Source organism: Xiphophorus couchianus, chromosome 7, assembly GCF_001444195.1.
Source record: "Xiphophorus couchianus chromosome 7, X_couchianus-1.0, whole genome shotgun sequence".
In the NCBI taxonomy this organism is placed as follows: Eukaryota; Metazoa; Chordata; class Actinopteri; order Cyprinodontiformes; family Poeciliidae; genus Xiphophorus; species Xiphophorus couchianus.
Window position 1 is genome coordinate 22603569 of NC_040234.1, and position 13077 is coordinate 22616645.

The 13077-nt window shown below is 40.7% G+C and overlaps 1 protein-coding gene across 1 annotated transcript in view; it reads right to left on the reverse strand.

The window, feature by feature from the left end:
- Positions 1–617: 617 nt before the first annotated feature.
- Positions 618–13077, reverse strand: part of shq1 (SHQ1, H/ACA ribonucleoprotein assembly factor) — a 64712-nt gene continuing 52252 nt past the window's right edge. Inside the window, exon 12 of the mRNA XM_028022817.1 lies at positions 618–1512. Coding sequence (XP_027878618.1) covers positions 1056–1512 — 457 coding nt within the window. The 3' untranslated portion in view covers positions 618–1055. The remainder of the gene's footprint in view (positions 1513–13077) is intronic.

The following is a 13077-nucleotide window of genomic DNA, read 5'->3' on the forward strand; positions in this document are numbered from 1 at the left end:
AAAGAAGAAATGATTCCACTCGACCAGAGCAGGTTCAGCTCTCTGATGTGGTCAGGTTTGAAACGCCGGTGTTACAACCCCGAGTGTGAGCTCTGATGGCTAAGTTAGCTCTCCGGATTGCCACAATCCATTGTCTCCTTAACTCCTAATCAACAGAAAAGTTGAAAAAAATAAAAATAAATAAAAAATTGAGACCACTGCTATTCACTGGTCAAACAGAAACGTGCCCAAAAACAGAAGAGGTGGAAGCGGGCGGCGCGTTGGCCCAGCTGAAGGCTAGGAAGCCACCGATTCCAATTCTCTTTCTGACCAGTGTCCGCTCACCAGATTACAAAGTTGATTTATTTTTATGTTTTCAGCAAAAATGGTCTTTGGTCAAACAAACCTTTACAACAACCAGTGACTGGTGATTTAAAATCAGCCACAAAGTTCTCATTAGTGCATCTCTACTTCTAACCAAATTAAGTCAGCCAATGCACAAACAATAAGGATTTATTTCAAATGACTTATGAATGAAATGACAACTATGCTAAATATATTAATACTTTCACAGTGAAATATAACCCACTAAGATGAATTGCATAAAATCTAAACTATAACAAAAAATCTATAGGAAATTCAAATTCTAAAGTTCTTTATTAGTAGAGTCCAAAATTAATCAAGTCTGACATAACTTTGCATGAAGCTGATGAAGTTCTAGATTGGATACATTTGGTATTGGCAGGACAAAACTTTACAAACACACATCAAATGTGTCATTATGAATTTCTTGTTTGAAGCATATAAAGTCCGAAGAATGTTAAGTTACAACATTACATTTTTACTGTATTAAATCAAGTAAGTATAGCAACAAAATATGAAAGAATTTCACAAAAATAACTTTCTTTACAGGAGCAGAACTAATTCATGAAGATGTGAAGCTGCATATGGTTTTGTATGTAGCTAATGAAGCCTTGGTGAGTCTGAATGATGAGCAGGGGGGTTATCCTCTAACAAAGTCCCACAAACTACAGCTGCTGCTGCTCCCAGATGGTTCCTCTGGCTCCGCTGCAGCGTCACTCATCAGCGAACAACGTCTCTCCTGCTCCAAAGGAGCAGGAATCTGCAGAGATCCTCAGCTCCTCCGTCATCTGTCTCCCCAGCTCCTGGATCAGCTGCCTGCAGCCCTGTGAGTCTGAACTCACAGTGCTCGCTTTCCTGTTTACCGATGGGGAGAGCGCAGAGGAGGATAAGTGGGGGATGGGAGAGGAGGGGGAGGAGTTGGGCTGCGAGGGGCTGTCTTTACATGTTTCTCCTCCTCCCTGCTTGGATTCAGAGCAGCCCTGTTCTTCAGCTTCAGACTCTTCGCTCTCGCTGGATGAATCACTGCTGCTGCTCTCTGTAGAAGCTTGTTCTTCTTCCTCCACCACCATCCTTGCTGCACTCTCAAGTTCATCAAGCTCCAGCTCCAAATCTTTCTTCTGAAGCGGGGTGTGTTGCAACATGCTGGCCAACTCCAACATCTTCTTGGAACTGAGATTACCAAGAAAAAGAAAGAAAAAGCTTTTTAAAAGGAGAGTTTCTGCATTGACAGTGCAGATTGAGAAGAGAAAGAGACATCAAACTACAAACTGATCGGTACTGCCGCCTCACTTGGAAAGAGGCATGGCGGCTGACTTATCGACCGGCTTGGCGCACTAAAGACACAGCCACAGGATAACCATCTACAAATCTAATACTCATTAAGCAAATCCCATTCTTGTACGGATGCTAACTAGCCTGTGATTTGCAGAGGCGGTGGAGGCTCAATGAAATATGGAAATATGAATGTTTAATAATGTAAGAAGATGAGCTCTGCTGATACAAGGAGGCTGGGGACCTTTTGTTCCCCAAACCGCTGCTTTCTCGGCGAGAGGTGATAAGAGACTGCAAGGGATTACACAGAGAGGCAGATCAACCCTGCCCCCCCAACTCATCCTGCTCTGAAAAACACGTACACACATGTACCTCTGAGTACGGGGAGATTAAAGCAGATGTTCGGGGCTGTGAACAGAAAGAGACGGAACCAATCAGACTGGAGCTATGGAGGCTGATGGAATCACTTCATACTTTACAAGATGCAATTCCCTTATTTCAAAGGTTGGCGTTTGAGACAGTATTCACACAACTTGGACTGTTTAACATTTTTCTCATGCTACAATCACAAGTGTTGGTGTATTTTATTTGCATTTTTGTGTGACAGAACAAAATCGCACCTTCCCAAAGGAACCAGACTTTTTAGGCAAACGAACTAGAGACCGATTACAGAGGACTACACAGAGCTGGTGTTAATAAACCCTAATCAATCAAAGAAGAGCTTGTTGCAGTGTGTGCTTTCTGAGAATGCAGCTGGGATTGACGAACAGAGGAGATGTGGCTTAGAACTCACTGGATGCACATGCATGAGATACATGGTACATGTGTGTGGGAGATTTCTTCTTCATCTGACAATAAAACTGGTTCTTTAAATGCAAGGAAAAATGTTGTGTGCCATCCTCAGCATGTGTCTACATCACACTGCTGATTGATGTATTTCTCAGATCAAATACATAGAGTTTTCTATACGATGAAAAATTGGGTCCAATAATGTAACCAGCAACTGCAACACATGAAAGTTGATGGGGTCTCGTAAATGATTCCCCAAGACTGCGTCTGGGATTGTCAGACCAAGACATACCTCGGGTCACATACGCATCAATTTTCAGGGTTGTATTTATAAAACAATTTTAAAGCAAAATCAACTTAACATCCACTTTCCAATAATGACATCTATCACACAGAATACCAACAAAACACATAGAAGCTTGTGGTTGTGAGTGTGTGAAAACCTTGTGGAAGATCTATCACTGGCTCTCCTGAGTGTGTAATGTGTGGCAGACAGAAAAAGGCCAACCAACCATGATCGAAACAAGCCATTAGTCTGAATAGATTATGCGGAATGAAAGCTGAAAGCCAGCTGAAAAGACTGCAGTAAAGTCCAGTCTGACTGCAGTCCAGATAATAAAAGTCCAGACCACGAGTGACTCCAGGCTTCAGCCCTGCTTCCCCAGAGATTAGGATTAGAAGAATGCCCTCATTAGGTAGTACATTAAACAGCATTCTTGTCCTGTCACTTTGACTTTACAGTGGTGTCGCCATGAACTGTAGCAGACCGCTCTAGGTGTTAGACGATGTGCTGCTGATGATTGTCCTCCTGCATGGGCCCTCTTTTTGTAAAGGCACTACCTTTGTGTGGAGGAGCCCAGCTGCACATTATCTACTCTGGGAAAGTCCACTGAGCTGCCAAAACCTAAAGTGATTGCAATTTGTCCCCTGGTGCGGTTAGCCCATGTGTGCCGCCCCCATTGCCGTGGTGATTACTGAATGGAGACCTCTGTGGATCACCACCATTCAGGATGTGTCCATTCAAGATTGGAGAAAGTGTGCGAGAGCAGAGCTGGAGGGCGTGTGTGTGTGTGTGTGTGTGGAGGGACTACTGTTCTGCCATTCATATGCACACAAACTCTACCCCTCTTGCCCTCTCTGGCCCAATTAAACCACTGCTGAGTGGCTCCTCATTTTGATGCAGTCCTAATGAGAGCCCTGTTCTGGTGAATGGTGTTTGTGGAGGCTGCACATTCATTTAAGACCTAAGGAGGGGCTGTGTAAACAGATCTTATTCTACCTCTGTGTCTATTGCACACACATTCCATTTTGAAGTGTGAGAAAGAAGAAGAAAACAAACAGGCAGTGGGGGTCTGTGGGTCGGAACACTGTTTGTTCTTGCACACAAACACTTCGCAGAAAATGTGTCAGAAAAATCTGAAGACAATTTGGATGTTTAGAAGCTCGTGACAGACTTCTAGAAGAATATTTGAGCCATTCCAATTTCTATTGGTGTATATGCAGATGATATGCTTAAGATTTCAGGCCTCAGGCATACTTCATTCCATTCAGTCCATGCGTCCTTGAAGCAGACCTAAAGCGGATGTCTGCTGGACAGGTCTGCGCAGAACTACATTTTTATGACTGCATGCATAATAAACTGTCTGACAAGAAAAAGTGTTGACATCGAACACTTTTGTATGCAACACCGAGGTGATAATGTTGACAGCTGGAGCAACCAGTTACAAGAATGTGCAGCATGGCTGCCCTTCTGTGCTGCACTAACAGGTGTGTGATGGCTAACCTGCTGGAGAAGAAATGGGGCCAGGTACCCAACTAGCTTATCAAACTTTCTAGAATCCATTCGGCTTGTGGGGAATTTGTCATGAGAATTGTAGGAAATTAGTACACACAAAAATTAAATCTCAGCTGTCTGACAGTGCACATGGAATCTGCAGAGCTCACAGAATTTACACAGTACACTTGAGTAACATCATCAAACATCACACAAAAAGTCTGAAATGTACTCGTATTGGAAAGCACTATTTAGAATACAATAATTGTTGGAAAATATATTCCAAGTGTTTTAAACTTACATTTTCCATGCTAATGTAACTTTTTTCTTTAAAGGTTTTGTTGGCTCTTGTGGCCTTTATTTGAAAGTAGTTTGACAGGAAACAGGGTAATGAGAGAGGGGGAAGACATGCGGCAAATGTCGCCAGCCTGGGAATTGAGCCTGCAACCACCGCCACAAGGACTAAGGCCTCAGTATGTGGGTTGTGCTTTGCCCCTGCGCCACCACAGCAACCCCATGCAAATGTAACTTTTAGCTAGTTATATAGTTTCACTGTAGCAGATGTCCACAGAAATGACATTGTAAAAACTACTAAAGGTCGCAGAGTGATGGAAGAACAGATGAGAGAGAGGTAAGGGTTTTGTCGTCACAATATTTACTAATATTATCGCCATGAGAACATTTTGTCATATTATGCAGCCCTACCTCTCTTTAGCACAAAATGGAACACTTCCATGCAATCTTTTAATATTACTTCATTCATTACATACATTTGTAAATTTTAAATTTAATCTTCGTAGTAGGTCAAAGATGGCTCCTAACATCTTACACTGCTGCTTTCTGTTTACTCTGAACTAGTCTGACATGCATTGAAATCTCATTTCAAACTGATGCCCTCGTCTTTTCCATGTCAAAATTTCAGTTTTGAAAATTCAAATTATAATTGTCCTTTGGAGGACAGGTATTTCTTCAACAATCAGGATTCAGTGTAAAATATACCAAAAAAAAGAGAAGAAATTCAAGGAATGGAAGAATTGACAAATGGCACAGATGGATATCATATGGACAAACAGGTGGATGGATAGGAGAACAATAGAAACCCCGTAACATTCATTTGAAGCTTTACTGCCCACCATATCTGGAATTTTCTACACAACCTGGGTATCAACTGATAAAAACACCAGGAATGCCAACGGTAGGACAGAAAAACACTCCACCTCCAGTTCCTTAGCTGTCTGCTGAAAAACTGATTCACAACATGTGTAAATAAAAATCCCTCCATTCTCTGGAGACGGAGAAAATCCCTGCATCCGAGAATCTTAAACCACTGTAGTATAGGATTGTGTTTTCAAAGAGCCAATGGGAGGCGGAGGGTACACTGATATATAACGGTAACCTTTGCTGATGAGGACGAAGAGTGAGGGAGCCAATAAAATTTCTGTTTAGGTACCTGGCACTAAGAAGCCTTTGTGAGAGCATCCTGCAGTGACGATGGGCCAGAGGGGCCTCCTGCAGTAGAGCCACTTCAGTCACGGCCCTGTATTCTCTTTCCCCCCGTGGGAAGTCATTATTGAGATAGCAATGGAGAAGGGGGGTGCTTGTTTTCACTCCCCTCCCTCACTCTGTGGTGGGAGAAGCTCTGTTTGTGGTGGATACAAAGGCTCTGTCCGGAAGGAGGGAGCGATAATGTTGTACACAATCCGGTCATTACCACACTGCGGTTGTGGCTTGCCTTCATTAAACTGTGGAAGGGAGACTTTTTTATTTCTCCAAGGTTGGAAAACTTCTGCTGAGACAAAGATGCCTCCATTTGCCAAAGTATTTGGCGAGAACGGGCAGAGAGAGCGTCTCTGCGTATGTGAGCCGCCTGTGTCTGTGAAGCCAAGTTAAATTACAGTCTTGGGTTTCTCTCATCCAGTTCATGTTTGCTCAGAGAGTGGCTCATTCAGTGAGCCCATGGTCTTGAAAAACATGTCAGATAAAGCTTGTCCTCAGATGTAGAAATCTGGGTAATAGAAGCACTGGAATCCCTTGGAGAGACTTGTGGAGGCTTCATTCACTAGCTCAAGGAAGTGTGTGGGGCGGGGGGCTGACAACTAGGAGATGCAATTCTTCAGTGTGACTAAACACCGGAATGCCCCCCCAGACGCTGATAAGTATTGCAGATATAAGAAACACAGATGACTTTATCCAATAAGACATTGTTTGAGTTTGGTTTCACAGCAGCCTAAAAAAGGCTTTACTGTAGCTTTGAGACAATGAGACAGGGATCAATCAACTGTCTGATGCCAGTCTGAGGTGATGTTATGTGGAAGGATAACAGATTTGACTTTGGGAATCATTCTTGTTCAAAATAATTTTAAAGCTTGACATGTTTTTCAAATATTAGTAATGTAAACTAAAGACACTGTTTGATCTACCCACTTCCTTTCACAAGCAAATGTGTGAAGCTTTCTTTGTTGTTATAGATTCACATACAACAGGGATGGATGGATAGATGAATGGATGGATAAATGAATGGATGAGTAAATGGAAGATGGGGTTGATCCAGTCCCTATGATGTCTATTGAATAAAGCTCAACATCTGTGTTGAAGTTTTATATACTGTTTAGAATTCAACAGGTAGATAGATAGATGTTAACATTCATGCTCTTATTTTGAAGAGGTTGATGACTGTTTATGGAGCAGTTCCATTTTCCTCTCCTCATGTTCCTTCTTTTTTTCAAACAAGAAGCATACAGGAACAAAATAAAAACATAAAAACAATATCTAAGGGCATAATAGAACTAGTAAATTATAACATCAAATCTAAATCGGTGCTTGAGAATTGTAGTCTTCCAAGGGAAGAAATAATTTGAATTGAATTTAGCACATTAACTTCTGTTAAATAGACTTATTTTATTGTTGTTGCACAAAGACACAACAGAAATGTCACTGCTTGGCTCACTGGAGCACACAGAGGGAAAAAAAATAAAATTATATATATATATATATATATATATATATATATATATATATATATAACATAGCATTTTCAGACAGTAAACACCATAACACAACAAATACTGTGTTGACTGTATTTGTATGCGTTAGCTGAAATAATGTTTATCATTGGAGCTGTTGGGTTAGCACAACATACATTTTAGTGTTAAAATGAGAACAGAATTATTGACTGAGGATTTTGTTACGTTAGGTAAAACTCATCCCATCCATTTTTGTCTGATTAAGAAACACTTCATTTTTGTATTATACTGATATTTAATTCAAACATTGTAAAGATTTGGCTCTTTTCAGTTTCAAGCCTGTGATTTCTCTATGCTTCAGAAATCATGGAGATTCCTAGTTTTATAGGGCTCCTCCTCAAAACATCAGCCTGTGAAGCCACAATGACAAGAAAAAAACAACACACATAATCAGTTGTATTAACTGGAATGCTCTCCAAACATGAGAGGAACAAATTATGCAGGCTCAGTTATCTGTTTAAAATGAGCATGTGTATTCAAGACAAAATCTGGAGTGGCCCCATGCTGAGAGGAAATCTGCACTACTTATCCCTGTTAGATTAGTGACATTTGTGTCTTTCTTCTTCCCAGTGGGACCCATCAGGATCTCCATCACTCCTGAGACAGAGCAGCTCCTTAATCTCCTTTATTTTAAAGCATCCAGGATGACCATTTGACAGCTGAGTGATGCAGCCCAAAGTGATGCTCATTATTAACAAAGATCTTGATAACACGCCTGGGCCAGAGCCCACTGTTCGAGTCTTCAAAGGAGGATTTAATTTCTTGGCTGAACCTTACAGCCCCAAACACAACATCTGTATTGTTCGGGTTTTACATCTACGACTCACCATGACAGAGTCTGTAGAGATAGGTTATTTACAGGGTAGTAACCTGCAAATTTTCTTAAATACTGTCAAATTTAAGAAACACGTCATATCAGACTACAAAAAATACCATACTAAAAATATTCACACCCCACTGAGTATTTTAGCCATTTTATCATGTTAAAAGCATTAACTAAAAACTTGACCTCACAAAAAAGTAGAGATCATTTTACCAGAACCATATATAGTCGAAACCATAAGTTTACATACAAGTAATAATGAGAAGAATAAAAAGACTCATACACCTTTTTCTATGTCACAGTCCAAAGTTAAAACTTTTATTAATGTCTTCTAAATCAGAAGTTTACATAAATTTCTACTGTATTTGGTATCATTACCTTTGAACAGAATGACTCGGGTCAAACGTTTTGAGTTTTCTTCCAAAGGTTTCTCACAATACTTTGCTGAAGTTCTGGCCCATTCCTCTGGGTTGAATTATACTTCCAACTTTTACGTAGTTGGAATTATATAAAAGTCTGGTTTCAAACTGTGCTCATAGTGATCTGATCTGTGGTGTGCTGGGGAAGCAGGCTGAAGGTGGAGGACACCAACAGACTGAACCACAAGGCCAGCGAGTTTGTTGGAGAGGAGCTGGACACTGACAGTAGTGTCAGAGAGTAGGATCCTGTCTAAGACGCAGGCCGTCTTACACAAGTCTCATCCACTTCATGACGTGCTGGCCAGATACAGGAGCACCTTCAGCCATTTTTATCTAAATGCACCACAGAAAATCATTTCTGCCTGTGGCCATCAGACTTACAATGCCCAACTCTGAGTAACTTACATCTAATTTTCTCACAAGGTTTTCAATGGGGTTCAGTATAGTAGTCGCTTAATTTTTTCCAGAGTAAAATATAAATTTTATCGCTTATATTTGCATTATTAATACTTGGCACCTTTGGTGTAATAGCAAATCCCCAGCAATATCAATAAAGTATATTGATCAAAAAAGTATATTCTATTCTACTCTACTGTCCTCTTTGTTGTGCAGAATCTCTGCAGGGGAACCTTTGGCCTTCAAAATCTCATCCTGGAACTAATGAATTGAAAAGGCACTTGGTGTATTTGGAGTCTTGAGATAATGCTGATGTAAGTATGTGCCATGTGCTTTGGGCACATTCTAATCATTTTTGTCTATTTTTCTAAATTGTTTTGTTTATAGACTGACTTTCTGTTTTTTCTTAATATTTTGGAGTTTAGATAATCTCTTATTTTTGGTAATTAATTTGATTGCATTAATTTGTTGGTCCGCATATATATAGGCTGGGTTTCGACGTGATTGGGAGACCCGCCCTTCCATTACCACCACCGGGGATGTGTCCTGACGCGGTGCACGCACGTCTCCAGTAGCTGCATGCTGCAGTTAACGTCTCCAGCCTGCCATGCAGTAGTTCTGTTAGGTTTTGTTTGTTTGCTTTTTCGTTTGATGTTGGCCTGGTGGGACCAGTGGTTCTGTTTCCGATCTTTCTTTTGCAGTAGATTATTTTTGCTTTAGTCCGGTATTAGTAGGGGCTTTGACGGCCCTGTGTAGGGTTGGTCCCCTGCTGTACCATTTTGTTCTTTTTGATCGGTTCACCAGGTCCAACTTTCTGTTAATACTTTAGGGGTTTTGTTTTTTCCTCTCTTTTTTGGGACACGGGGGACTCAGGGTATTTAACTCTCTCTCTTTTTTTTCTTCACAGAAAACCAAAGCAGCTCAACCAAAAGAAAAGTTCAAGAGAGTTTTAATTTTTGAACCCTCATTCTTGCCTCCGTGTCCTCAAATACGGTGTGCCCTTTTTGGACGTAACAGTATGATCAAACAAGCTCATCAGGAGGCAATCTGAAGGGAAACTGAGGTCTGGAGCTACAAAAAAAGAAGACAAACAGAACAGCAAAAATCAGGGTTGGTGTGCAACATAATTTGCTAGGAGGTCACACAGTTAAGCGCTGCTCTCACTCACTGTGTAAGGGTAAGGAAGATCGCATACACTGGGGTCTTAAATCATGTTGAAGTCTTTGCAAGGCAGTAAATCTGAGACAGACATCCTGGCAGTCGGTGGAACTTTAGAAGGAGAAGTGCCCATGGGATGGCTGGGAGATTAGATAAATCAAACAGCCCCCCACAGTGAGTGTACATCCATTAATCGCATATCCATCATGCGAAGATGATCACTTCTGCTTTGTAGGCGGCAAGCAATGACAGGATAGAGGCGTCATATAGCCAAGAATCCATTACGTCTCATCTTGCCACGAAGAGGAGGTGAGAACTGATTTCACTCTGGGGAATGTGTCACGGTGCAGGAAACAATGCCAACAGCCAACATGATCCATCATCGAACCAAGATCCACTGAAGGAAACGACAGGAAAACCTCTGAAGAAGACAACTTCCTTCTTCCTTCTAGCAAATGTGGTGAAGCCAAGAGACATGGTAGAGTGAGGGGATGAGCAGAGGGATGGGGGTGTCATCAGGATGAAAGAAGGACTCATCAACTTATTCACTTTGTCGCTATGTTTATTGATTTTTCAATTCCTCTAGTGACTTCATTTTTTTTCAAAACAATAAATAATAATAAATTTAGCTTATTCTGTTTTGTGTAATGTATGTATATTGTGTAAAATATGAACACAGCGAGAAAAGAGTTAGCTCTAAGTTTCTGGTTTATTTAAGTTGACATAAACAAAACCAGAAGTGCTATGGCACCAACAACTGCTAACAACTGTCATGACAGTTGGGTACAAACATCAAGTATGGACATATAATAGAACAAGTACTGTGTACGCACTGTTAGCAATATATTACATGTTGTTGGAGAGTTTTATGGGGTTTTTATGGGGACAGGCTGGACTGCAGCCTGTCCTGAGCAGCATTGAAAGTGGCTATTAGCCGCTATTAGCTTCTCCTGCTTCTTCAGCACTGCAGTCAGTTTGACACAGTCATCCGTTCAACATCAAACCTTCACAGCAGAGCAGACTCATTTCACTCGGTGTCCACATTGCAAATAAATCACATATGTAAAGCTGAGTACCACTATGGATCAATGCTCGCCAGTTGCCGTGACAACCTTTACTACTTCAATTTCTGACTGGGGAGGAGGGAACAGAGGTGGGGGTGGAAGGAGCATTGGGACACCCACTGGAAGGAAACAAACTCACCCAGTATATCACTTTCATTCTATTGGCTGAGAGGTTGCCAGGTGACGGTGCTCTTTTGTTCCAAGCACTAGCAGAAAATGTTTCCAAGCGGAGATTTGATTTGAGCAGAGGCAAGTTTTGAGTGTTAGGAGAAATGTTTGAGAAAGAACAGTGAATATTGGAAAGACAGCAGAAGTTTTGAGTACAAGCATTATAAGTTTTAAAAAGACAGACATGAAACCTGCTTTAAGACTGAAAATTTAAGCACAAGTTTTGAAAGTTTTGAGAACAAAAGACATAAAATCCTGCTTTCAGACTGAGAATGTGTGCTCTCAAATTATGGCAGAAAAATTCCCCCATAGTTTGGCAGATTTTGAAAACAACTTAAACATATTTTTCATTAGACCCACATTTCTACATGAAGGTATTTTTATTGGTCTGTGATCTAATCAGAAATGTTATGTTTTCATTAGCTGTTACCAACAAATCATCATCAGTAACAAAAAGAAGCTTTAAAGCAGTTTGTAGGGAATTCATGTGATGAACTGATGAGTTTAACTTTTGAGCTGAGTTACTGAAATGGATGAACTTTTCATAGATATCCTGATGTATTGAAAATGACTTAAGGACTGCTAGAAGTCATCCGTGAAGTTCTGATGCATAGAATCACAAATCTAAATCTAAACTGTCACAGAGAGTAAACACAAAAAGCATGCTTTATCTGCAGCATTGCTCATTAAAATGGCACATTAGAGGTGTATTAAAATTAAATGTGATAGGTACACTTAATGATATTGTATTAGCCATTAGGTAATACATTCAGCAAGTACTTTTACTTTTAATACTTTAAGTATTTTAAAAAGACAGTACTTAATTACCTTTACTCAAGTAAGAATGTTAATGTGGTACTTTTACGTTTACTCGAGTACATTTTATTTGTTTATTTGCACTTCTACTCAAGTACATTGTTTGCGTACTTCCTCCACCACTGCATTTTGGAGCAATTTCCGATCGGCTTGGTGTTCACATATGCTTTTGAACTGCGCTAGAATTCACTTCAGCTGGATCTAGGTCAGATCTAGGTTTTTAGGCAGATCAGAGTTAGTTTTTTTTGTCTGCATCAAACTGCATTCACACTGAAGCGGACTAAACAGGGCTGGTATGAATGCGCCCTTAAATCACAAGAGCGGATTGTATGAAATATCCATGGAGTGTGAGCCAAAATACATATCCTACAGGAGAAAAAAGGCAGTCAGGCTTAGTGTCTCTCTCAAGTGGCTGAAGGTGACAGAAGCTCTGTAACCTGGATGTCTTTTTCCCAATGCGACGGCCTGTAAGGGCTGATAATAAAAAACGCATCTCTATCAAAGAGAGATGTAACAATAGAATCTGCGCTTGGGGCTGCCACAGAAAGGGCTAATCCATTTAATAATCGATGTAGAGCATAGCTGGAATCACCCCGTCAAGCTGACATTGAGTTCCAGAGTGCAACGAGGAGGAGCAGCAGCGCTCCGGTCGGTGCCCCTCAGCAGATAAGAGACTGATTGACTTTTCCTGTGAGCTGACAGAGCTTAAGCAGCTCTAGGGACTCGTACAGCAGCTCCGTGTGTGTGTCAAAAAGAGAGAAAAAAAGAAGGCATGTTCTTATGGCAGAATCATTATGAGGTTGTTAAATGAATGTTCATGAATGATTTAAAGATATAAATCAAGCTCAGATGCTGAGTGAAAAAAAATCTCTCAGAAATTCAATACCAGTGTTTGGGTGGAGAAGATTTAAGATTCTTATATCAGCAAAAACTCCAAGTGTTTATATGAGATAAAAAGTAAGTAAACTAATCTTTAACTTATTTTTTATCTGCTTCTGTCAGAAAGCACTGGACCGACAGAAGCACTGTTCCT